The following is a 27,557-nucleotide window of genomic DNA, read 5'->3' on the forward strand; positions in this document are numbered from 1 at the left end:
GCTGTGACGAAGTGAGAGAGTGGCAGGGACATATATACACTACCAAATGTAAATTAGATAGCTAGTGGGAAGCTGCCGCATAGCACAGGGAGATCACATCTGTGCTTTGTGACCACCGAGAGTGGTGGGACAGGGAGGGTGGGAGGGAGGGAGACACAAGAGGGAAGAGATATGGGAACATATGTATATGTATAACTGATTCACTTTGTTGTAAAGGAGAAACTAACACACTATTGTAAAACAGTTATACTCCAATAAAGATGTTAAAAAAAAAAAAGATTAGGAGGAGGAAAACAGCTGTTCTGATTGATGTTGAAAGTAAGAAACAATGGTTATCCTTGGAGACCAAAAATATACAATTTATTATAATCAGTATGAAAGTGTGAATTCTGAAATCTAAGATTATAAAAAATGACAACTGGGCTTCCCTGGTGGCGCAGTGGTTGAGAATCCACCTGCCGATGCAGGGGACACGGGTTCATGCCCCGGTCCAGGAAGATCCCACATGCCGCAGAGCGGCTGGGCCCGTGAGCCATGGCCACTGAGCCTGTGCATCCGGAACCTGTGCTCCGCAACGGGAGAGGCCACAACAGTGAGAGGCCCGCGTACCAAAAAAATAAAATAAAATAAAAAAGGATACAAAAATGACAACCATTTTTAATAGGAAAGAACAGACAGACCTGCCGCCATTCCAACTCTAGCTGGATGACTGTTTCAGCTACATTTACAAGAATAAGATTTAGCACATAGAGAATAAGGTGAAATGTCCCAGCAGTTAAATTTCAAATGCCTTGGGTTAATCCTCAAGAAAATACTTTAGATAAAAAATATTCCCCATATGTCTACCTCATACATGATAAAAAGCATCAGTAAATTCCTACAAAGAACCTAAAATCACAAGAGTTAGACCATTCATATAATTATCCAACTTACGAAGGGTTAACTATATAAGGAAGCCTAACACCACTTTTGTCATTTCAACAAATAATGTCAGCAATCTTACCACTCTTATTCAAGCTTCTTTCTTAATGTTCCATTATATGACTTAAGCAAACGTAAAGAGAACACGTTCATGAGACTCAGTAGTCTTTGAAGAAGGAAAATAAAACATATGAAAGTGTATACTTTATAAGGCTTTGATTAATGTTCACTCCTCATTAGCACAGAAAATGTTTAACCAATAGAGTAAATCTGTATTTAGTCCTCTGCATTCAAAATAAACCCTTCTTCCTATGCTATGCTATAAGAGAAAAATATACAAATCTCAGTATTTATGTGATTTGAATATGACTTTCATTCCAAACTCAGATGATATCATCAGAGGAACATGCATTTTGGATTAATACACTATTTACAATAACTACACTTATTAGATATAGCTCATTTTTACTGTAATGTTTTTCCTCTTATAAACCTAATATGCCAATGCTATCTACTCTATCAAAACCAGACATTCTGGCTGAGGTTAAAATTTATTATGTTACATCATTGTTTTTAAATTTTTTTTAAAATGGGAAAAAAAACTACAGTGCTAAGTGTTAATTTAAACTATCTCCTCTAAGAAATTTCAGTAAAATAGAAAAACAAAACAAAACAAAAAATCTCGAAATTTCCCCCATACAAGTTTGTTAAAATGATGGCAGCTTGTTGAAATCGTGAAGCTCAATTTGATACAGAAGAACCACTTTTCTTTCAAGAGGAATGTACAGTTACATTCTCAAAATTATACTAAAACCTGACCTAATTGTAACCAAAATGGTCTTTAAAAGGCTAAGAAAACCTCAATCCTGAGCGCTAATGCTATCATTTTAAAAAAATCACTCACCTTTCAAACCTAGAGTTTGTAGCTGGAAGAGCCGACCAAGTTCATAAGGCAAAACCCGTAACAGATTGTTATTTAAAAGCAATTCCCTGTTTTTTTTAAAAAAACAAAACAAAACAAAAACTGTTTTAGTTTAATATATCAAACTTTATTAATACCTACAGTCGTTGTTCTTAACCTGCCTTCTAACATAACATGAGTGATCCAGTGTATATTTCTCTACATCCATCCAAAAATGTTGTAACTGCCACAATTATTAACAGTGTTTCTATGGTTTACTCATTCTCTAGCACAGATTAAAGTTAAAGGTATAGGAACTGTATGTCATTCTCAGGCTAAATATGCTCCCTTTTCTCTCTCACCCAAAATGCCTCTCAGATGCAAATCAGAGTGACACATATTTTATGTATCCAAAGACAGCAGATATCCTTGAACCTAGTCTCATTCATAGAAAAAAGTAATCTTTTTAAAATAAACTTCAGGATTTAACTATAGTAGCCAATTCCCTGTATCAATTTTTATAACAATACAACTATTATCACTTCAAGATACAACAATCATTGACACAGAATATAAACATTAAAAATAAAGCATAGGATAGTATAAATAGGATAGCACAGGTAAGATCTGATTTATGATTGTGAAATTTTGGGCAGACTACAGAAAAAATAAACAGCCCTTGTAATTAATTAATGATCAAAAGGTATAAAATAAATGACTAAAAAGTATAAAAAACAACAAAAACACACAGTAAGGGGAGGGCAAAGAATAAGATTTTTAAATGATATTAAATATTTAATTTTAAACATGTGATAGCAATTTTTTAACATTACTATTCAGTAGATAAGGTAGAAAAGCAATCCTTGTTTTCATTGGGAATATTTATACAAGGTCTCAAGATTCCTATAAAATTTTCTCCTATGAAGAAATTCTTAAAGAATCCTGAAAGACTAGAAATAAATCCATTTATTATCAAGTTTTAAGATTTCCTTAAGGAGTTGTAATATATAAGTATACCTTGACTTATAAAATAGATATGTTCCTAAAACTTTACTTATAAGCAAATCATTTTCCCAATTATTTCTCATTAGTCTAGACTAGTCTAGCCCCAATTAATTCTGATAAGATTTGTCACTTGAGTGTAAAGCGAGACTTAGGTATTTTAGCCCTATCCCACCTCAAGTCTGTCAAAAGAAATTGGTAATACAAGCACATTTCTAGCCAGAAACCTCCAAATTTAAAGGAAGAAAGGAAAAGAAGCGTTCAATGGAGCCCAACTCAAGCACTCTGTTTAGAAAATTTATATCATTTAACCTTTACATACATATGGAAATCCTACTGTAAGATGAGTAACCTCCCATAATATTCTTATTTGGTAAATTTAGAATTTTATACAGTGAGTCACATTTATATTTCCTCACCTGAGAGACACCATGTTTCCTAGTTCTGCTGGTAAACTTCTGAGTTTATTGGATGACAGATCCAGGTAAACCAGATTATGAAGCTTGGCAATATCAGGTGGAATGCGACTAAGGTAATTGTCATTTAGGTGCAGTGCTGTCAAGTGTGTCAATGACCAAAGTGATGTACTTAAGCTCCGCACTCTACCTAAAAGGCAAAATATTGATGCATTAAACTTCTAGGCCCAAGACAAAGACTGAACTACAAGGACTAAAAAGTGGGAGAAGAGCCCGCAAATACATTCATATTGTGACTCTGGCATTTTAATTTTGTATTTAATGATACTTGATTGCTTCCAAACACACCTGGTCCTTCTTTAATTTCATGCCACTTTTCCCTGACAACCATTCTTTCTCATGAATCTTCCATGTATTAAATAAGATGTGGCATAATGAGGAGACCCTTGGAGTCAGGGTGATCACATGGTCTCAAGGAGAAAGCATGGGGCTGAATTGAGCTTTTGCAGTAGAACAGTCCTGAATTTTTTTTCTTTAAGTTATGATCCTCACAAAAGCACTTCTCACATACTTCGTGAAAATTAATAGTGCAAGGTTTATCTATATCTAGGGCCTGAATTAGTCTACAAACTTTAAATAGATAGGAGTAATTGCTATGATTTAGAACCAACCTTAGATTAGCCACCAGGAAAACCATTTTGCTCCCAAAGGAGACATCTTCCCCAGCCTTCTCATATTTCAATTATACATTAATAACTCTGGTTTAAGATTTTGCATTTAAGTGCAACATACTCAAGGAAATAGTCACTCATTAAGCTTTACCTATCAGTCAGCATCTGACAGCTATAGTAGAACATGTACTGGAAAAAGAAGACTTGGTTCACAGTCCTGATTTTTACCATTTATTAGCCATATAAGCCTAAACAAATCACATAGCTTCAGCTTCTGTAAGATGTGATGTTATCTTAACAATAAACTTATATGAAGAGACTGAAAACTTTACCAAAGTAAAATGCTAACAGATATGGATTAAAAGAGCAGTGGAAGGTAGAGAGGGCAAAAAGTCTCAATAGGGAAATGTTATTTTTCATGTGGCTATCAAGCAGTAGACTCAAACTTAGATCTTCTGTTCAGGGTTCACAGGTTCCTTCATGCTGTCTATAATCAGGCTTAAAGTGCCAATTAGGATTTTGCATTTTAATAGGAAACAAAGTTTTCAAGTGAAAAGAGGCTCTAGTAGAAAAGAAGCTTATTTTAGTTTTACCCAGGGTTTAACCGAGTGGTTCTCAACCAGGGGCAATACTGCTCCCCAAGGGACGTTAGCAATCTGGAGACATTTTTGGCTGTCAAAACTAGAGGGGTGCTACCGGCATCCAGTGGGTAAAGGCCAGGAATGCTGCTAAACATCCGACATGCACACAACCACTCCCAACCACAAAGGAACTGTCCAGCCCTAAGTGTCAATAGTGCCAAGTTGAGAAACCCTGGGTTAACCTAATAGGATTTGCTCATATTCATTTTTTTTTTAAATTATCAATCACCTAACCACCACCTTTTAGCTAAAGATACAGGTAATTCTTGCTATTGACACCATAATATGGATTTAACTCTTCCAAATGAAAGCCTACTGGGGAAAAAATTACATTCTAAATATAATCTGTATTGTATCAATTAATAAAAGAAAAACTGTACTTATATTTTATTTTTAATAAACTTTTAAGTTTGTGATAATTTTAGATTTACAGAAAAGCTACCAAGATAATACAGTTCCTATATCCCCCTCATCCAGTTGCCCCTAGTACCAGCACCTTATATTACCATGGTACATTTGTCAAAACTAGGAAACTAAGATTGGTATGTAGTGTCAATATTAACTAATTTATAGACTTTATTTGATTTCACCAGTTTTTACACCTTTTTGTTTGAAGATAACTAATTTATGACTTTATTTGAATTTCACCAGTTTTTACACCGTTTTGTTCGAGGATCTGGAATATCATATTTTTTGCATTTAGTCATCATGTCTCCTTAGTCTTCTCTCATCTGTGACAGTTTCACAGTCCTTCCTTGTTTTTCATGACCTTGACAATTTTGAGGATTACTAGCTAGGAATTTTGTGGAATGTCCTTCGGTTTGTCTGATGTTTTTCTCACTATTAGACTGGTTATGAGTGTTTAGGAATCAGATTCTATTTTAACAACTCCTAAACATGTAATTTATAGAATAAACAGATAGCTTCTAGGTTTCCCATTCTACCAACAATGGGATGATAGGAGGATGGCAAAGATATCAATTTGCAAAAATGATTACTCTGCAATAGCCAAAACAAAATCTATTAAATCAAAGAACCTGGTTTTACTTAGAAACTGAACTCCCAATGCCTTCAATTTTAGATGCCAACTGTGGCCCACAGTATTAATCTCAAAAGAAAGAATGGGAACAAAGATATTTAGTCACAGATAAATCAATAAGTTAAAACACTAGTGCCTCAGCATCTTGTATTTTCTCAATTAATTCATCTAATTAAAAATGTACAGCAAAGAAATAAGTATAACACTCAACTCTGTTCATCATTGCTATTATAGCCCAGATGAAATGTTTCAGAGTCCACTCACCCGAGATTTCTAATTCTGCCCAGTGAGATTTTTTCCCATTGGCTACCTCCTCTGCTGACATGATGGTATAAATTCTGCGAGGATCTGGAGGATCATATTTTTCCTTTGGCATCCCTATTAGTCTGTAAGGGAAAAAAAAATCAACAATTATAATCTAATAGAAAAAAGAAAGAAAAATGAGATGGTAAGTTTTCTTCTTCACCCCCCTCGCCAGGCTACTACTAAATTCTCACTAGAAGGAAAACACATCTAAAGTATGCTAGGCTACTGCAGGTACTCAGTAACAGATACCTCAGGAAAAATGCAAAGAAGCAGGGACACTGGACTTCACAGAAAACATGGTGGTTGCTTCCCAAACATCCATTGCACCCTTTCTCCTTCATTTAGCTGCCTTGCTTCCCAAGACAGACTGACCCTATGCAAGTTTCCTGAATGGACTCTGACTGGCCTAAGAGAATTAGAGTAATCCTATCCTCCTTGTCTCAGTGATATTCAGATATTCCATATCTAAGACAATTAGCACATGACATTCCCCTTGTCACAGAGATTAGTTCAGAAATATCTAATAATCGCTAGGCTTAAGACTCATTTTATGTTTATGGGAGGAGCAGGCTTCTCTCTCCTGCTGGTCATAAATAAAAAAGAAAATAGCCCCGGCTATTGTTGGCAATCATCCAACTACAAGGGAAGCCAGCCGTAGCAGTCAGAGACGAGAAAATAGAGAAACAAAGCCAGAGTCCTCACCAAACCACACCTGTAGCATTCTCAAATACTAGACTTTTTAGATACACAAGTCAATCTATTTTACTTATTGTTTAAACTACTAGTTTATGTTTTCTGTTACTTGCAATCAAAAGCATCTAATTAAGATCATGTATCTTGGTTTGCATGGACCAGTCTTGGTTTATATCTGTTATTCTTAGGTAATTATTGATATCACTTCTTCACTCCCAGAAGTGTCCAATTTGGATAATGAGTTACATGGCCACCCTAATTGAAACTACTATTATACAGTTTTCTTCAGTTAACTGACAAAATAATCACTGGACAATCATCAGTGATGACCAGCTAGACGTAAACTCCTCAAGAATGCAATGTATGAATCAGATGACAAATGGCCATAAAAGTAATCATTCAAGAGGTCTAATACAAGAGTTACTGCTTGGTAATTGGCAGAAAATGAAATCCCGTTCAGATCTAACAAGAATAGCAAATTACAAAATCCTGAACCTAATTAAACTCCTGCATGCTATCAGTAAATATCCTCATAGTATTTACAGTTGGTTCTTTGCTCATATTTTAACACACAGAGACATACATACATACACACACCAAAACCAACTGCCTAAAACTGGGAGTGTTTCTACGTAGTTTAGAAGTTCTACCTCAATGGAAGAGTTACTTTCAGATGGTCTGAAATTTGTTACACAAAGAGAACAAATAAAAATAGGAAGTATTCTATCATGTATCAAGGAATCAAAGCTAGAAAAGAATACAATCAAAATTTCCCATACCATAATTTGTCCTCATATTGCGGAAGGAAAAACAGTCATTCCTTCCTATTTACTAAAAGGGGCAAAGAGAAAGTTTTCCAGGCTTTTTCATCTGTTAACAGTAATTAGCTTCCAAATTTCCAGGTTAAGCTCTTCTGCTCTAACCTTATCACACAACTGGGTGATACTGAAACATATTTTATTTTCCATAAATGTCCCAGATCTTCACAGAGCACAAAGAGTATGATCATTTTCCTCAGGGGAAAAACTTGATTTTTACCACTTTTGGCCTATGTAAAGTATTTCTGAATATAAAATTTTTAGGTAACAAGGTTTTCAGAATTTCTGCTATGCACCATAAGGTACATGTGTCTCTGTAGGTACTCCTGCATACTAATATAAGATTCTACAAAAACACAAGTTTAGCAAAACCAAATCAAACAGATTCAGATCCAAAGACATGCTATAAATCCATCATCTACAATGAGGATGGATAAAAAACTAAGACTCTGACATTTGCAAAAACATGTGTCATTAATTTTAAATCATTTTTATAAAATATAGTGCATAGGTCAACTTAATTTGGCAGTTTTAATCATGGCTCCCACTAGACAGTGTGTTATTTAAGGGGACAATGAGTTGTTTCTGTGTGGAGGCATATCCTTTTTATAACTCTATACAGTTCCTACCACATAGTAGGCACTGAATATGTATTTGTGGAATGATCATATATGCTTTATAATCCTAAAAACTACCATCTTCCTCTCACCTTTCCCAATTAACAGTCAATGCTCTTCTAAAAATTAATCTCATGAAATGGTCATTAATCCACATGTTCAATTTCCCTAAATATTTACAAAATCTAGATAGGAGATTAATAATCATCATCTCTTCTGGCCCACTAATGCTAATCTCTAAAACAGCTACTATGTAAGAACTATATTTCTTTTTTTTTAATTTTTCATAAGTCTACATCTTTGTAAGTCCAATAAAATTTATAAAATCTGTTCCTGCAAAACATATCCATAAAACGTTTACCAGTGTCTATAATATGTAAAAACCAAAGTAATATTAATACTGTTATATTAGGGGTCAAAGGTCTCCTTTCGATTTGATTAGGAACTCAATAAAAATACAAGTCACTTAATCCTTCAAAATGAAACTAAATTTGGATAGTCTAACTGAAGTTAAAACATTTTTCATTTGCATTAACTAAGTAATTTAGTAGAGTCTATAGATCTGGTGATCACTACTGTCCCAAACATCAGGTTTTCAAACATGCTACTAAAAACTTAGCTCAAATTTAGGAAACTGGTATTATTGAATACTCCTATTCAGCTTTATCTTCCCTCTCAGTTCCTCAGCATCAACCTTCCATCCTGGAGACATACCATAAAAACCTATTTCAAAGTAACTTAATACATAAAATAATAATTCAAATGTAATTTAAATCTCTAAATGTGACACTGTTAATGTGCTTTCTCAACAGTCTAAGATATAGGTCAGTCCAAGGCTTAAATACTGGATTGACACTTTTCATCCAAGAAAGAGAAATGTTTTATTTTGTAAAGCCTAGCAGCTAATTTCTTTTTCCTATCTTCTTTATCAAATTGATGAAGAGGCAGGTTTTTTAATTGTTTTTTCCAAGAGTTTCTAATTTCTGCAATATCTTACATCAGTTCCCAAAGGATCCTCCCATTATATCAACCTAATTTATATTGGGGATCCTGATCACGTAACGAAGTAAACTAAAAGCCCCTTCACAAGACAGCCTTTTTAACTTCCAGTCTTCAAACCCCATTTTTTTTTTTTTTGTGGTATGCGGGCCTCCCTCCATTGCGGCCTCTCCCGTTGCGGAGCACAGGCTCCGGACGCGCAGGCTCAGCGGCCATGGCTCACGGGCCCAGCCGCTCCGCGGCATGTGGGATCCTCCCGGACCGGGGCGCGAACCCGGTTCCCCTGCATCGGCAGGCGGACGCGCAACCACTGTGCCACCAGGGAAGCCCCTCAAACCCCATTTTGACACTATGAAAAATACTCCACATAGCTCCCCAAATACTAACTACATAAGCTTCTTTGAACCTACCATCCTCTCTACTCCATTCCTTGAATCTCATTTTATCACCAACGCAGCCCCCTCAGATTCTAGGGCAAAATTTCTGAGAACCGTCAGCCCTGGAAAAACAACCTGATTATCTCCTACTTCTTAGTTTCTATGAACTATCCCGAAAGTAAACAAGTCTTAATCTCTGTCACTGAAGGATGATTAATTACTACACATAGTGAAGATTTTCATTAGTTTAGTTCTCAGTCTTCATTAAGCAAAAACTTCAAGTAAACCTGTAAAATACTGACTTCATGGAACATGTATTCGAATCTTTTTTTAGCTGCAAAGCAACACTGTATGTAACACTAGGGCTACTCTGCCTTAAAAAATTTACCTTGGAGTTTCCAAAACCGTAAATAAAATACAAGATACCTACATAGCATCGTGTTCAGTGAATAGCATGTGACAAAATATATATATGAGTTACACCCAAATACACTATTGCCAAGGAATTCCAAATCTCAGGTTTTATATCTGGGGCTAGGAAAATAATGCAAAATAACTCCTCCCTGCCCCATCCCCGAATAATAATAATCTGAGCCAAATCAGAGCAAACTGTTAAAGGCCAGAACTGAACTTCTGCTAATTTTGGTCATCTGAAGCATCTTATTAAAAAAACAGCGGGCTCTATAGCACATATAAAGATGTTAAGTCCTTATGGTGTTAAACCACAGCTTTCCTCCCACCACCTTCTCTAAATTTAAGATCATTTTATCTCAGTCTATAGTTCAGCACAATTAATACTATTTCATTTAGAACTTAGAATAAGAAAGAGAGAATGCTACAACCACCGAAGAGTGCTTCATAACAAACCAGAGACTTCTAACTCAATGAATCCAAACCTAAAGTACAAGCCAGTAGACATGCACTTATATCCATAGAAATATTAAGTGATCGTCTCAAGAGTAGTCTGCAAAGCAATCTTAGGCAGAGATGCAGAGTTCCCAAAGTTGAAAGAAGACAAAATTAAGTCTACATTAGATATTTCTGCTTACATTTTGGAGCAAGATGTAGTGACTTATTATACTTTACATATTCTCAGATAAATCTGTCTTCTATCAGAATTTATTTCCAAAGGTTATGGAACACATTGTTTGTTATTTACTGAATACCCACCTTGACTAACATCCATCCTTCCCAACTGGTCTTAACCATTAAGACCATTATCCTTTCTGAGAAAATATATCTAAGTTTACCTTTTTTAATAAAGCAAAATAACCCTTGCACTACAGCATTTCTTAAGTTTCTATTTCCTCATCAATATCTATTTTCAGCTATACACAAGTATTAATCATTACAACTGTCATACAAAATCTATACCTTCCCTAAATGAGCTCAAGAGCTGATACTAAAAAACAGCACCTAGCAAATCACACTGCATATAGTAGAATCATACTGATAAAAATAAAGATTGATGGCAATCACAAGAGCTGAGAAGACACCCTGAGATAAATAACAATTTCATCCACATTTCCACTCCTCTTCTATACCAAGGGCCTCTGGATGGCATTTGTCTTCAATGACATATTCAACTCAAGTCCGTAGATGATGATAATGCAAACGTTCAGAAAGAATCCATTCAAAGTTTTCATGATATCTCCCAATCTGTCACCACTCTAAACAAAAACAAAGCAAAACAAAATCCGTGTTTTACAATGGTAAAGCCACCCATCATTCTGGAAAAAATAACCTTCAGACTTCCGGAATTTCATGTTTCTGATCAGTTTAACATTTATTCAAACATTTACTGCAGGAATACTAATTATAATGTATTATACCAAGCACTAGGACTTGGACAGTGAACAAGCTGAACAGCATCATTGCCCTCAGGTAGCTTACATCATTTTCATGGCACTACTTGAAAAATAAAGTTATAAAATATTCTACTTTCAAATACTTCTATGAAGAATTTGGCATTTCTTCTTGTTACTACTTTTTTTCCCTTTATCAGGTAATTGCCACTGCATAGGCATATATAACAATAAATCCCCTGAATGAAAATGAGATAACTATAATGATTGCTATACTCCTTTATAAAGGTAATCCAAAGAATACTTTAGGGTAATCCAGAAAGATAACTTCTGACTCTGTAAAAGGGGAAGTGTTAGGGTTAGTCTACTTGTCAGTTTAAAGTACTATCATGAGGGAGAAAAAAGGCAGAAAGAATAAGAATGTAACTCCTTTTCTGCATATCTAGAAATTTTTTCCCATATGTGGGATACCAGAAAACAAGACCAGCAGCAACATAAAACATAAATAAATACTAAAAGGAAAAATGAAGACCTGGAATTACAAATCTACCAAGCACTTCAAAGTTCCAAAATAATATTATTGGACAAGTTTTATTTTATTTCACTAGCAATCAATTTAGACAACCAAAGCTTATGATTCTATCATAATGTCCTATCATTCCAAATCAGGTCTTAGTCTCTATCTAACAACCACTATGCTTTAATGTTTCTTGTATTTAATGCCTCCCACTTACCTAAAAACAGTGAGTACAATCTATCTTACAGAAAACGGGAGGTAATTAGACTAGATTAAAAATTTCACCATCAATTTTCTCAGGACTATGACTTCTTGCCCAAATCTCTATCTTTCCATTTTTTTGGTGTAGCCTGTGTTTTCTACTTCCTCTGGTATATACATTCTCATCTCTTTCAATGATGTCAAATTCCTATCCATCCTTCATGGTTTAAATCATCTTCCACATCTTCTCTAGAATATTTCCCCACCTAAAAATCAACAAGCTGATTCTAAAATTTATGTGGAAGGACCTAGAAGAGCCAAAACACTTTTGAGAAAGAAATATAAACTTGGATGTGCCCACTATCTGATGTCAAGCCTTACTAGAAATCAATGATAATCCAGACAGTTTGGTACTAATGAAAAGACAGACACATATAGTTGAAAGAAATATAACTGAGAAACTAGAAATAGACCCACGTATATACAGTCAATAGATTTTTCCATGAAGGTACAAAGGTAATTCAATAGAGAAAGGATAGATATTTCAACAAATGGTGCTGGAACAACTGGACATCCATATGCAAAAATAAAGAAATAAGCATCAATCCACACCTTGCACCATACACAAAATTAACTTGCAAGGATCATAAGCTTACGTGCAAAAGCAAAACCTATAAAACTTATAAAAGAAAACATAAGAGAAAAATCTTTGTGACGCTGGATTAGGCAAATATTTCTTTGATAAAACACAAAAGCATGACCCATAAAAGAAAAATACTGATAAACTAGATTCCTTGAAAAATTTAAAACATCTACTCTTGAAAGATGAATGAAGAGACATGTCCAGAGATTGAGAATAAATATATGCAAAACACTTATATGAAAAAGCACTCTGGAATATGTAAAGAATTCTCAAAACAAAATCATAACAAAGTCTAATTTTTAAGAAGTGGCAAAAGATTTTAACAGATACTTCACCAAAGAAGGTACACAGATAGAAAATAAGCACATGAAAAGATGTCAGCATTAGGCCTTAGGGAAATGCAACTTAAAACCACAATGAGATATCACTACACAGCTATTAGAATGATTACACTGAAAACTTACAACAGGACTGACAAGGAAAACACACACACGCACACGCACACACACACACCCCATATCCTTGTGTGTATACTTACAAATATATACATACTTGTACATAAATACACACACACTCACAACCTCATATTTTACCAATGGGAAAGTACATTGGTACTGTCACTTCAGAAAACAGTTTTGTAATTGCTCATAAAATTAAACATACACTTATAGAACCCAGCAATCCCATTCCTAGGTATTTAACTAAGCAAAATTAAAACTTATGTTCATACAAAAACCCATACATAAATGTTTTCAGAAAGTTTATTTATAGTCACCCCCAACTGGAAACAATACAAATATCCTTCAACTGATGAATAAACTGTGGAACAGCCATACATTGAAATACTACTCAGCAATAAAAATCATTGACACACACAACATGGATGAACGTCAAATGCATTATGCTAAATTAAAGATGCCATACTTAAAATGCTATATACAGTAAACTTCAATATAATAAAGGCCACGTATGACAGGCTCACAACAGACACCCATATTCAATGGTGAAACCCTGAAAGCTTTTCCTCTGAGATCAGGAACAAGGCAAGGATGCCCATTCTTGCCATTTTCATTCAACATGGTGCTGGAAGTCCTACCCAGAGCAATTAGGTAAGAAAATGAAATAAAAGGGATCCAAATCAGAAAGGAAGTAAAACTGTTTGCAGATGACATAATATTATACGTAGAAAACCCAAAAGACATTAGAATAAATGAATTCAGTAAAGTTACAAGATACGAAATCAATACATAAAAATCTGTTGTTTCTATACACTAATAACAAGCTATCAGAGAAATCATGGAAACAATCCCATTAACATTTCCATCAAAAACAATAAAGTACTTAGAAATAAATTTAACCATGATAAAAGACCTGTACCCTGCAAACTGTAAGACACTGATAAAAGAAAATAAAGACACAAAAAGAAAAACATCCCATCCTCATGGACTAGAAGAATTCAATGCAATCCCTATCAAAATTCCAATGCCATTTTTCACAGAAATAGAACAAGTAATCCTAAAATGTACATGGAACCACAAAAGATCAGAAGAGCCAAAGAAATCTGGAGAAAGAACAAAGCTGGAGGCATCACTGTGAAATCACTTCCTGATTTCACAGTATATTACAAAGCTATAGTAGTCAATATAGCATGTTTTTGGCATAAAAACAGACACACAGATCAACGGAACCAAATAGAAAGCCCCAAAATAAACCCACAAATGTATGATCAGTTAATTTATAACAAAGGAGCCAAGAATATACAATGAGAAAGGACAGTCTCTTCAATAAACAGTGTTGGGAAAACTGAACAGCCACATGCAAAAAAGCAACTGGACTCCTATCTTACACCATTAACAAAAACCAACTCAAAATTAATTAAAGACTTGAATGTAGACCTGAAACCATAAAACTAGAAGAAAACATAGGGGGTCAGCTCCTTGACATTGGTCTCAGTAATGATTTTTTGGATTTGACACAAAAGTAAAGACTACGAAAGCAAAAATAAACATATTGGACCACATCAAACTAAAACACTTCTGCTCGGTAAAGGAAACCATCAACAAAATGAAAAGGCAACCTACAGAATGGCAGAAAATATTTGCAAATCATGTATCTAATAAGGGGTTAATATCCAAAACAGATAAAGAACTCACACAACTCAATAGCAAAAAAAAAAAAAAAATTCCAATTAAATAATGGGCAAAGCATCTGAACATTTTTCCAAAGAGATATATGTATGGCCAACAGATACATTAAAAGGGGCTCAACATCACTAACCATCGGGGAAATGCAAATCAAACCCACAATGGGATATCAACTCACACCTGTTAAAACAGCCATTATCAAAAAGACAAGAGATAAACGGTGAGGATGTGGAGAAAAGGGAACCCTTGTGTACTGTCAGTAGGAGTGTAAATTGGTGCAGCCACTATGCAAAACAGTAAGGAGGTTCCTCAAAAAATTAAAAACATAACTACCATACGATCTAGCAACTCCACTTCTGGGTATTTATCCCAAAAAACCAAAATCACTATCTAGAAAAGATATCTGCACCCATGTTCACTGCAGCATTATTTACAATAGCCAAGACACAGCAACAACTTACGTGGCCATCAACAGATAAATGAATAAAGAATATGTGATACACACACACAAAAAACACACAATGAAATATTATTCAGCCATAAAAAAATAAGGAAATCCTATCATTTGCAAATGGACCTTGAAGACATTATGCTAAGTAAGTCAGACAGAGAAAGACAAATACTGTATGCTCTCACCTGTATGTGGAATCCAAAATTTAAAAAAATAGTCATAGATACGGAGAACAGATTGGTGGCTGCCAGAAGTGGGGGTGGGGGCGTAGGCAAAATGGGTGGAGTCAAAAGGTAGAAACTTCCAGTTACAAAACAAGTAAGTCCTGGGGATGTAATGTATAACATAGTAACTACAGTTAAGAATGCTTTATATTTGAAAGTTGCTAAGATAAATCTTAAAAGTTCTCATCACACACACACAAAAATGTAACTGCGTGATGATGGATGTCAACTACACCTTTCTCAGTGCAATCATGTCACAATATACACATATAACAAATCGTTACGTTGTACACCTAAAACTAATACAATGCTATATGTCAATTATATCTCAATTTTTTATAAAAAGCTATGTAGTATACAAATCCGTTTATATGACATTCCACAATAATCAAAACTATGGGAACAGAAAACTGGCAAGTGGTTGCCAGGGGTTAGGGGTGGAGGAAGGGATAGACCATAATAAGAATAAGGGAATTTTTTTGTGTGATGATGTGAACTACATATACTGGTTAATCTATAATTACTCATAATATCATCATCAGAAAGACACTTGGAAACAAAATAATTTAATCCTTCATGTCTCTTGGTAAAGCAAAACAACTTGGGGAAAATTGCTTTCCCATCCAAAACACCACTTAAGTGAATAAAAAAGGAAAATAAACAGAATATGATTCCATATCTCTAGCTTTACCACAAGGCATTTATAAATATGTTAGCCTAAAAAGAGCATAAATTGACTGTAGCAAATCAAATCACCAAAGTTAAATCCATAGCATTTTGCAAACTCTTAGTAACAATGCCAAAGAGTTGTAATAAGTCAACTTTATCATTGAGTAATAAATGCTAACAGAGTTTATATGACCCAGGCCATTTGAAAAGGAAGATCCCTCCCCCGCTACTCCCCCACCCAATCCACACACACACACACACACACACACACACACACACACACACACACACACAATGCACGTGCTTGCACGACAAGGGGATTACAAGCAGTTCAGGCTTGCTAAAAATATCACTGGAGGCACAGAGAGATGGTGCTGTATAGGTGGACAAAGGAAAGATCATGGAAAGTTCAAAAACCTGTTTATGCTTTCCTACAGAACATTTTCCTAACATGATACTACTATGATACTATCAATCCTGGTTGCCTCCTTCATTCATTTCCTTTTACATTCTTGCTCAACAGCATTTCTTCTAGTCACACATCCAGAGGTCCTATATCCTCTACTGATTCAGCTGTCACATTCTTAAATTACAAATTTATTTAAAAATAAAAATGAATAATAAAAATGCATAAATCATCTGAAAAAATTATAAATGTATTCAAAACCCTGTACTTATATGAAATATAAAATATTCTTATCACTTCCCATCATAAAAGCAAGACTATATAGCATGGTATTTGACTGTTACCACATTTAACCCAAGTTTTTCAGCATGCACAATTTTAATGACTAGTGTAGTAAACAGATCCAGTTAGCCTAAGACCCAATTCTAAAATATGTACTCATACTCTTCTTTGAAATTGAGAGAATACACTTAAAGCAGACTAGCTCTAAATTCAGGATTCTTTAGAGTCAGCAACTAGCCTATATTCTAGTTCTAAAATACTGTAAATCCTTTCTTTCAGGTTTTGAAAACAAATGTAAGGTAGAAATCCCGATTTAGATTATTCCATCTAAAAGCATGATTTTATGCCACAGAAGAAATGCAACAAAATCCCAAGCTTATGTCCCCAAGGTTTAATTTAAAATTCCCACTTAGTGATAGTTGGGTATAATTTTAGAAAGTTTCATTTATTAGGCTATCCCAGCAAATTTCTCTTCAAAAATTTCTGAATTAACACATATTTAATGAAAAACACTATTATTTAATGGCTACATTAAAAATATCATAAAATTTCTAAACTAATATTTAACGAAAGACACCGTAATTTAATTTTTATACATATATACATCAAATACAGGACTAAAAAGAGCTACAGCAATCCAAGTCCATAAAACTGAAGTAGACAAATAAATTGTTTCAGGGGGAAAGTTTTTTCTACAGTTCAGTTTCCTCATGATTCTCTTTGAACAGGGAAAGTTATAATATACCAAATAATAAACTCCCATGTTCTCAGGAGTCAATTGCAAAGTGAATAAATGAAAAGGGACTCTCCCTTTGATGGTTAGGAAGTGATGCTAGTCATTCCAAAATGGTGACCAAAAATATGTATAATAGTAACTAAAAGATCATATATTCTATACAGTCTTAGTAAAATTAACTTTAACCAACATACATTGTTGTTTGTTATCCTTGCTTTTAAGAACTAGCCTCCAATAAAACTAGTAGCTCTTTTACACTGATAACAGCCTAATATGTTTCCTTTAATAACTACCTTAAAATCCCATGATTTACTTTATAAATTTATTTATTTATTTATTTTTGACTGTGTTGAGTCTTCATTTCTGTGCGAGGGCTTTCTCTAGTTGCGGCAAGCGGAGGCCACTCTTCATCGCAGTGCGCGGGCCTCTCACTGCTGCAGCCTCTCTTGTTGCGGAGCACAGGCTCCAGACGCGCAGGCTCAGTAGCTGTGGTTCACGGGCCCAGTTGCTCCGCAGCATGTGGGATCTTCCCAGAACAGGGCTCGAACCCATGTCCCCTGCATTGGCAGGCAGATTCTCAACCACTGCGCCACCAGAGAAGCCCCCATGATTTACTTTAAAAAACATACGGTATTCAAATAATGACAGTTTTTCAAAGACGCACAAAATATAAATACTACGGAAATTGGTTTAGCCAGAATTCTATTATTTGGTCCTCTCTAATACCCAACATTTGTGCCAATCTACAATTCTACAATAAATAATCCTAAAGAATAAATTTATAATCAGTATAGAGTGGATGTTTATTTTTTTGTAGCCCAACCTGAAAGTTGGTAATCTATATTTAGCAAAAACCACCTTTAAAAATCAGAACAGTCCATTCTCCAATTGTGAAAGGGCACTAATTCATATTTTTTTACTTTTTTTAAGATTTAAATCTGTGGGAAAGTATTCAAGATGTACTGCTAACTAAAAACAAAAACTGATTTAATATATAATAATCCCATCTTTGTAACAAAACAACGTGTATATGAAATCTGTACCAATGTGCATGAAAAAGTCTAAAAGAATAATAGGATTATGAGTAATTTTTATTTTTCTTATTTAGTTATATTCTCTAACTTTTCAATATTGACAATATATTGTTCTTATAATATGACAATAGAACTTTTTTTATTATTAATAAACTTTAATTTTAGGGCAATTTTAGGTTCACAGTAAAATTGAGCAGAAAGCACTGAGCTCCCGTTTACTTCCTGTTTCCACACAGCACAACCACCCCCAACAGTTATTGTAATCAATGAACCTACACTGACACGTTATCATCCAAAGTTCATAGCTTACAACAGGGTTCATGCTTGCTGTTTTACATTGTTACATTCTGGCTATTTGACATGTGTATGATGACAATTAACTACCCATGTAGCACGGTACAGAATACTTCCACTGCCCTAAAAATCCTCTGTGCCCTGCTTATTCATCCCTCCCTCTCCTCTAACCCCTGGCAACCACTGATCTTTTTACTGTCTCCATGGTTTTGCCTCTTCCAGAATGTCTATAGTTGGAACCATATAGTATGCAGACTTTTCAGACTTGCTTTTCACTCATTAATATGCATCTAAGGTTCTTTCATGTCTTTTCATGGCTTGATAGCTCGTCACTTTTTAGCACTGAATAATATTTCCATTGTCCAGATGTGCTACAGTTTATTTATCCACTCACCTACTGAAGGACATCTTGGTTGTTTTTGAGTTCTGGCAATCATGAATAAAGGCTGCTATAAACATCCAGGTACAAGTTTTTAGGTAGACATAAATTTTCAATTCATTTGGGTAAATACCAAAGAGCATGACTGCTGACTGGATCATATGATAAGAATATATTTAGTTTTATAAGAAACTGCCAAATAGCCTTCCTTCCAAAATGGCTGTACCAATTTCCATTCCCAACAGCAATGAAAAGAGTTCCTGTTGCTTCAAATCCTCGCCAACATTTGGTGTTGTCAATGTTTTGGATTTTTGGCCACTCTTACAGGTGTGTAGCGTTCACCATTATTTTACAAAGAGTTTTTTTAATTAAAAATTTCAAAGGCACCTGACATATATTTGAAGATATATGCAAAACTTTCACATTTTAAAAAATAATTTATTTCATAATTCTGATAATAACCTAGCACATTATCAGTGCTGATAAAGTTACATCCTACAGACGTCTACAAAAATATCAAGATAAATAACAAGCTCATACTGTAAAATACAAAGACTAATAAAACAAAAAACAAAATTCTGCCAAATAAGAAAGATAATTTAAGAATACTTAGATTCCCATAATTAAGGAGTCTTGTAAAGAGATCACTGCCTATTTAAACATCCATATTTTCTTGAACAGCAGTATATTCAAGCATTTTTGTGCTTAATTGTTTAGTTATTATAAGCCTAAGACTATAGAAGTATATACTATGTCACACAATTTATCTAAGGTTTATTCATCTGTTGCACCAATATTTTTCTAAATTTTTTTCCATATTCTGGTTAAGGAAATTAACCTGTTTTGCTTAGTATTATTTAAACTATAAATATAGGATATTTTAAAAATCATTTGGTATTATGAAAAATATTCTGATAAGGCAAACCACATCTAAAAGAAACACTAGCTGGGGACTTCCCTGGTGGCGCAGTGGTTAAGACTCCACCTGCCAATGCAAGGGATACAGGTTCGAGCCCTGGTCCAGGAAGATCCCACATGCCACGGAGCAACTAAGCCCATTGCCACAACTACTGAGCCTGCGTGCTAGAGCCCGTGAGCCACAACTACTGAGCCCGCGTGCCACAACTACTGAAGCCTGCGTGCCTAGAGCCCGTGCTCTGCAATAAGAGAAGCCACCACAATGAGAAGCCCACGCCCCACAACGAAGACTAGCCCCCGTTCGCCGCAACTAGAGGAAGCCCGCGCACAGCAACAAAGACCCAATGCAGCCAAAAATAAAATTAAAATAAATTTTTAAAAAAACACTAGCTGTTTTTAATTTATAGATTCAAAACCACATTCTTCCCAGAAAATGTACATAAACACACACATATCTGAAACATAAAGATCATATTCAAAAGCATGTTTAAAAACTTACTGCCAATAACACTTTACATTGTATTTACTCTTAAGTTGTTCAGTAATTTTAATTCAAATAGAATACCTTGCATTGTTATTTCTTTTTCTTTTTGAGATCCTGTTTAAAGGTCACTTATGAATGCCTAAGGACAATAGACTACCTCCAAGCAAAAATTTCCTTTTTGGGGGTAGGATATACTTGTTTTCCCAGCCACCTCTGAACACAGCACAAGAAGTGGAATCATAAGACAGGTGACTTCCTATCTCTTCTTTTTGAAAACAAAGTGCAATAACATACAAAAAAGTTTAGACCTGGGTGCTGTTATCCATTGAAAAATTCCCTAGATGCCTAAATCCATTGCATCTACATGGGCAAGAAAAGATTTTTTCAAGCCATCAGTTTGAGCAGTCACCAAAATAAGAGAGATACCCTACTGACCAATCCCAGTAGCAGCAACTAATCAAGCAGCTATGCTAAAGTGAAAATATGAGAAAGATCTATTGAATAAAATTAGTGGCAATCTTGAAAAATAAGTACTGATTAATAAAACCATCATGGTTCTCTCCAAGAAATACTAAACAACAAATCACAGTCTCATATCACAGCACACACCTGAAGTCCCCTCTAAAAGAGTAGTTCTCAACCAGGTGTGATTTTGCCCCTCGGGAGACATTTGGTGATGTATAGACATATCTTTGGTTGTCACGACTTGGGGGGTATGCTGCTAATGAGTAGAGGTCATGGATACTGCTAAACATCCTACTCAGGACAGGCCCTCACACAAGAAATACCTGACTCAAAAGGTCAATAGTAGGGCTTCCCTGGTGGCACAGTGGTTGAGAGTCCACCTGCCGATGCAGGGGACACGGGTTCGTGCCCCAGTCCGGGAAGATCCCACATGCCACGGAACGGCTGGACCCGTAAGGCATGGCCGCTCAGCCTGCGCGTCCGGAGCCTGTGCTCCGCAACGGGAGAGGCCACAACAGAGAGAGGCCCGCGTACCGCAAAAAAAAAAAAAAAAGTCAATAGTGCCAAGGTTGAGAATCCTGCACAAAAAATGAGTCCAGAGTATAGTGTATGTTAAACAAGTACAAGTAGAGAAATCAAGTACTACTGCAAAAACATCACTTATGATAGAAAGGAAAAAGTCAAAGGTTATGAGTTAAATTATGAGTTACATTTATTCCTAAGTTCTTGGCTAAGGACATCCTAGCCAATTAAAGTTGTCTCCAGGTGCTAAGACAAGCAGATAGTTATTCCACCAAAGGCTGAGCATCTCAGCAATTCACACGTAGAGACAAATATCAGGCTATAGCTACTACTCAATGAGCACCAACCATCTGAAAACATTATCCACAGTGTTTTACATATATTAATTCATTTAGTAATCACAACTACTCTAAGTTGTAGGTGCTTTAATTATTTCTAATTTGGAGAGGCAAGGCCAACTTGCCTCTGGTTACATGGCTAGTGGGCGGCAGAGCTGGGATTTAACCCAAGCAGTCTGGTCCTACAGTCTCAGTCTTATCCAACACACCATTACTGCCTCATATGCTGGACCTGGGAAAGTCTGAGAACAGAGCAAGAGGGCAGAGAGAAATGTCACAATAACTAGAGCCTTCTCTTGAGTATTAAAGAGTAGCCATCAATTGCTGAGTGTTGGACAGGGAAGCTGAGAAAGACACAGCCAATATAACTAACTACAGGAATTGCTCAATTTCAGATGACAGATAAGCTCTCTGGTAGGGAAGAGTGTGTGGTATGAGGATGTGTATGTGGAGTGTGTGTGTGCAATTTGTGATGAATTTCACTAAATTAAAATGTGCCACAAAATTAATGAATAATCATAAAATATACAATACTCATTATTGTAAATTTCATGTAACCAATTGACTCTCACACAATGTTTTAGTTCATTTGTTACTGAATTCTTGTTTCTGTAGCTAACATATGGTAGCAAATGACGAATGAATGCAGTTCCAACATGAATTATGGTTAACAATTTCATTTACATTAAAAAGATAAACAATAAATATCAGAACTTTACTTGTCAATAACATGAGAAATTTCTTTGCTGATAATGGTTGTCTAATACTGAAAAACTGTTTCCTTAATGTTTTTGTTCTACTCACAACAGACTCAGAATACTAAAGTTTAATCTTGATTAATAATATTTGCTCCATCATTTTCCTAACAGTACACAATTAACAAATTAAGCTCTGTTTGTAGCATTTGCTTATCTGTACATCTCCCATATGAATAGCAAATTTCAAGTTATCAATAGGATGCCCAGTAAACACAGCATTAGGTTGTATTTCACAAGTAAATAATCTCAAGAGTATAGACACAATAGCAAAATAATTAGTAAGTGATGAGTTTTGAGTATTATCTTTGTTTCTAATATGATTTAATTGTTACATAATTTAATTTTCAATAGGTTGTATTTAATAATTGGCTTGCAGAATACCTTAAAAATGAACAACTGGCCATCTCAAACCAGCACAAGCCAACTCCAGCACACCACTGTAGCACACCACTGCCTTCCCCTCTTACAGATCCTCTGTTCCTTGGAGTCAATTCTGCTTCACTGAAAAATCCAAATCAAACATCAACTTACTCTGTGCTGTACCTAGCAAAACTAATTTACTTCTCCCACTCCACCTCCAAAGAACTTCATTCATTAAATAATAAGACACAGAAACTGCTCTTTATTTATAAGAACATATACATCCTATTATATGAAAAAAACAAAAATAAATTTTAGAAATAGAAGGAAACAGAGATCATATGTAGTCCAGTACTTCTCAACCACAGTTAGTCTTTAAGGAAGAAACAATACAAATTCTACGCAAACTCTTCCACCAAGTTGAGGTAAACATTACCCTAATACCAAAACCTGACAGTACATGAAATGTTTTTAAAATTTTTAGCAAATTGAATCCAGTAATATATCAAAAGGATGATATATCATACCAAGTGGTGATTACCCCAGAAATGCAAGGTTGTTTAACACTAAAAAAAAAACCTGTATGATCCACCTATATCCAGACTAGTATATACAATAAACACACACACACACACACACACACACACACACACACACACAAAATCCTCAACAAAGGCACAAAATGCATTTTAAAAAATCTAACAGCCATTCCTATTTGAAAAGAAAAAAACTCTCATTTCAAAAATAAAAAGAAACATACTCACCCTGATAAATGGCATTTATGAAAAACATACTTAATAGTGAAACTCTGAATGCTTTCCTGCTAAGATCAGGAACAAGGCAATGTTATCTGCTTTCACTTCTTTTCAACTTTGTACAGATGGTCCTAGCCCATGCAATCAGGCAAGAAAAAGACATAAAAGGCATTGTGACTGGAAGGAGGAGTAAAAACCCATCTTTATTCTCAGATAACACAATTGTTTATATGTAGAAAATCCCACAGAATCTACAAAAAAGAGCTACTAGAACTAATAAGTTTAGCAAAGTGGCAGGATATGATACAAATATATTCCCCTCCAAAACTGCATTTTTAAAACTGAAATTTTTAAAATACCATTTATAGTAGCACCAAAAATTATACAATACTTAGAGATTAATATGAAAAAAGAAATGTGCAAAACCTGTACACTGAAAACAACAACACTGCTGAGAAAACTTAGAGCTAAAGTAAATGAAGACATAAACCATGTTCATAGAACAGAAGACAACACTGTTACAATGTTAATTCTCCCCATATTCACCTACAGATTCACTATAATCTCAATCAAATCCCAGCAGGTAGTTTTTATAAAAATTGACAAGCTTATACTAAAATTTATATAGAAATCCTAAGGACCTAGAACAGCCAAAATAAATTTGAAAAGGAAAAATAAAATAGAAGACTTATACTATCTGATTTCAAGAGTTATTACAAAGGTACAGTAATCATGGTGATGCGGTATTAGCATAAAGATAAACAAATAGATGAAGAGAACTGAATAGAGAGTCTAGAAATAAATTCACATATATATGGTCAATTAATTTAAAACACAGATGCCAAGGCAATTTAGTAGGAAAAGGATAATCTTTAACAAGTAGTGCTGGAGCAATCAGATTGCCATATTCAAACTAATGAATCTCAAACTTTACTTCACATCATATACAAGAATTAACTCAAATTCGGTAACAAGTATTAATTTACATGTACTATTAATTCACTTAGTAATCACAACTACTCTAAGTTGTAGGTGTTTTCATTATTCTATTTTAGAGAGGCGCAGAAAACTATAAACATAAAAGCTAAAATTACAAAATATCTGGAAGAAAACACAGGAGAAAATTCATAATCATGAGTTTAGCAAAGATTTCTTAAGCAAAAGAATAAGAACATGATGCATCAAGCAAAAAACTGGTAAGTTGAACTTCATAAAAATCAAGAACTTTCATTCTTTGAAAAACATTAGTAGGAAACTGAGAAATCAATCCACAGACTGGGGAAAATATTTGCAAATCATATGTGTAATAAAAAAATGTATTTTCCAGCATAAACAAAGCATTCTCAAAAATCAATCATAAGAAAATTTTCCAAATGGACAAAACATCTTAACATATACTTCACCAAAGAAGATATGTGGATAGTAAATAAGCACATGATAAATACTCAATTGTCATTAGAGAAATTAAAATTAAACCACAATGAGATACCATCTATTAGAATGGCTAAAATTTAAAGACTGACCAGGTGAGAATGTGGAGCAATGAGAACTGTCAAACAATGCAGGTAAAATGAAAAACAGTACCACATTGGAAAACAGTTTCACAGTTTCTTAAAAAGTTACATGTTAAATACATACCTATCAAATGACACAGACATTTCACTGCTAGATATTTACTCAAGAAAAATTAAAACATATGTACACTCAAAGACTCAACTGAAACCAAATGTTCTTGACAGTTTTATCTGTAATAGCCAAAAACTGGAAACAACCTAAATGTCTATCAACAGCCTAACAGATAAATAGAATGTGGTAAATACAAGAAATGAAGTACTACTCAGCAATTAAAAAGGAATGACCTATACTATTAATATATAATGATCAAAGGATCAATCCAAGAAGAACACATAACAATTGTAAATATATATGCACCCAACAGAGGAGCACCTCAATATATAAGGCAAATGTAAACAGACATAAAAGGAGAAATTGACAATAACACAATAATAGTGGATGATTTTAACACCCCACTCACATCAATGGATAGATTATCCAGACAGAAAATCAATAAGGAAACACAGGCCTTAAATGACACATTAGACCAGATAGACTTAATTGATACTTATAGAGCATTCGATCCAAAACCAACAGAATACATTTAGCGCACATGGAACATTCTCAGGATAGATCACAGGCTCGGCAACAGAGCAAGCCTTGGTAAATTTAAGAAAATTGAAATCATATCAAGCATCTTTTCCAACCACAATGCTATGAGGCTAGAAATCAACTACACACACACATAAACACAACCAGCAAAAAACACAAACACGTGGAGGCTAAACAATATGCTACTAAACAACCAAGGATCACTGAAAAAAATCAAAAACAAAATAAGAAAATACCTAAAGATAAATGAAAACAAAAACATGACTATCCAAAACCTATGGGACAAAACAAAAGCAGTTTTAACAGGGAAGTTTATAGTTATACAAGCTTACTGCAGGAAGCAAGAAAAACCTCAAAAAAACAACCTAACCTTATACCTAAAGCAACTAGAGAAAGAAGAAAGGAAACCCAAAGTTAGTAGAAGGAAAGATATCATAAAAATTAGTGCAGAAATAAATGAAATTGAGACTAAAACAACAGAACACCAATGAAACTAAAAGTTAGTTCTTTGAAAAGACAAACAAAATTGATAAACCTTTAGCCAGACTCATCTAGAAAAAAGGGAGAGGTCCCAAATCAGTAAAATCAGAAATGAAAAATGAGAAGTTACAACCCACACCACAGAAATACAAAGAATCATAAGAGACTACTACAAGCAACTACTATGCTAAGAAAATGGACAACCTAGAAGAAAGGGACAAATTCTTAGAAAGGTACAAGCTCCCAAGAATGAACCAAGAAGAAACAGAAAATACAAACAGAGCAATTGCCAGTATTGAGATTGAACCAGTAATTTTAAAACTCTCAACAAACAGAAGTTCAGGACCAGATGGCTTCAGGAGAATTCTATCAAACATTTACAGAAGATTTAACACCTATCCTTCTGAAACTATCTCAAAAAAAATTCCAGAAAAGGTTCTATGAGGTCACTATCACCCTGATACCAAAACCAGAAAGCTATCTCACACACACACACGCGCACACACACACACACACACACACGCACCCCACAGGCCAATATCACTGATGAACATAAATGCAAAAATCCTCACCTAGCAAGCTAAATCCAACAATACATTAAAAGGATCATACACCATGATCAAGTGGGATTTATTCCAGGGATGCAAGGATTTTCAATATCTGCAAATCAATCAGCATGATACACCACATTAACAAACTGAAGAACAAAAAAAAATGATCAACAATATATGCAGAAAAAGTTTTTGATGAAATTCAACATCAATTTATGATAAACACTCTGGGAGTGCGGGCATAGAGGGAACATACCTCAACATAATAAAGGCCATATATGACAAACCCACAGCTAACATCATACTCAAGAGTGAAAAGCTTAAAGCACTTCCTCTAAGATTAGGAAGAAAACGATGCCCACTCTCACCACTTTTTTTTTTTTTTTTTTTTTGCTGTACACGGGCCTCTCACTGTTGTGGCCTCTCCCTTTGCGGAGCACAGGCTCAGGACACGCAGGCTCAGCGGTCATGGCTCACGGGCCCAGCCGCTCCGCGGCATGTGGGATCCTCCCGGACCGGGGCACGAACCCGTGTCCCCTGCATCGGCAGGCGGACTCTCAACCACTGCGCCACC

The 27,557-nt window shown here is 34.9% G+C and overlaps 1 protein-coding gene across 5 annotated transcripts in view; it reads right to left on the reverse strand.

Annotated features, from left to right (window-relative positions):
• The window catches only part of CNOT6L (CCR4-NOT transcription complex subunit 6 like), a 112,613-nt gene that overhangs the window by 55,152 nt on the left and 29,904 nt on the right, over window positions 1-27,557 (reverse strand). For 2 of the 5 annotated variants that reach the window (XM_055086045.1, XM_055086042.1), the window contains exons 2-4: window positions 5,856-5,977; window positions 3,244-3,430; window positions 1,826-1,911 (exon numbers count right to left, since the gene is read on the reverse strand). In XM_055086045.1, coding sequence (XP_054942020.1) covers window positions 1,826-1,911; window positions 3,244-3,430; window positions 5,856-5,967 — 385 coding nt within the window. In that variant the 5' untranslated portion in view covers window positions 5,968-5,977. Of the gene's footprint in view, window positions 1-1,825; window positions 1,912-3,243; window positions 3,431-5,855; window positions 5,978-10,945; window positions 11,072-23,052; window positions 23,516-23,795; window positions 23,888-27,557 lie in introns of those variants that run through there. The other 3 variants (XM_055086043.1, XM_055086044.1, XM_028491957.2) reach the window with 3 other exon arrangements.

This window comes from Physeter macrocephalus, chromosome 7 (assembly GCF_002837175.3).
Source record: "Physeter macrocephalus isolate SW-GA chromosome 7, ASM283717v5, whole genome shotgun sequence".
Lineage (NCBI taxonomy): Eukaryota > Metazoa > Chordata > Mammalia > Artiodactyla > Physeteridae > Physeter > Physeter macrocephalus.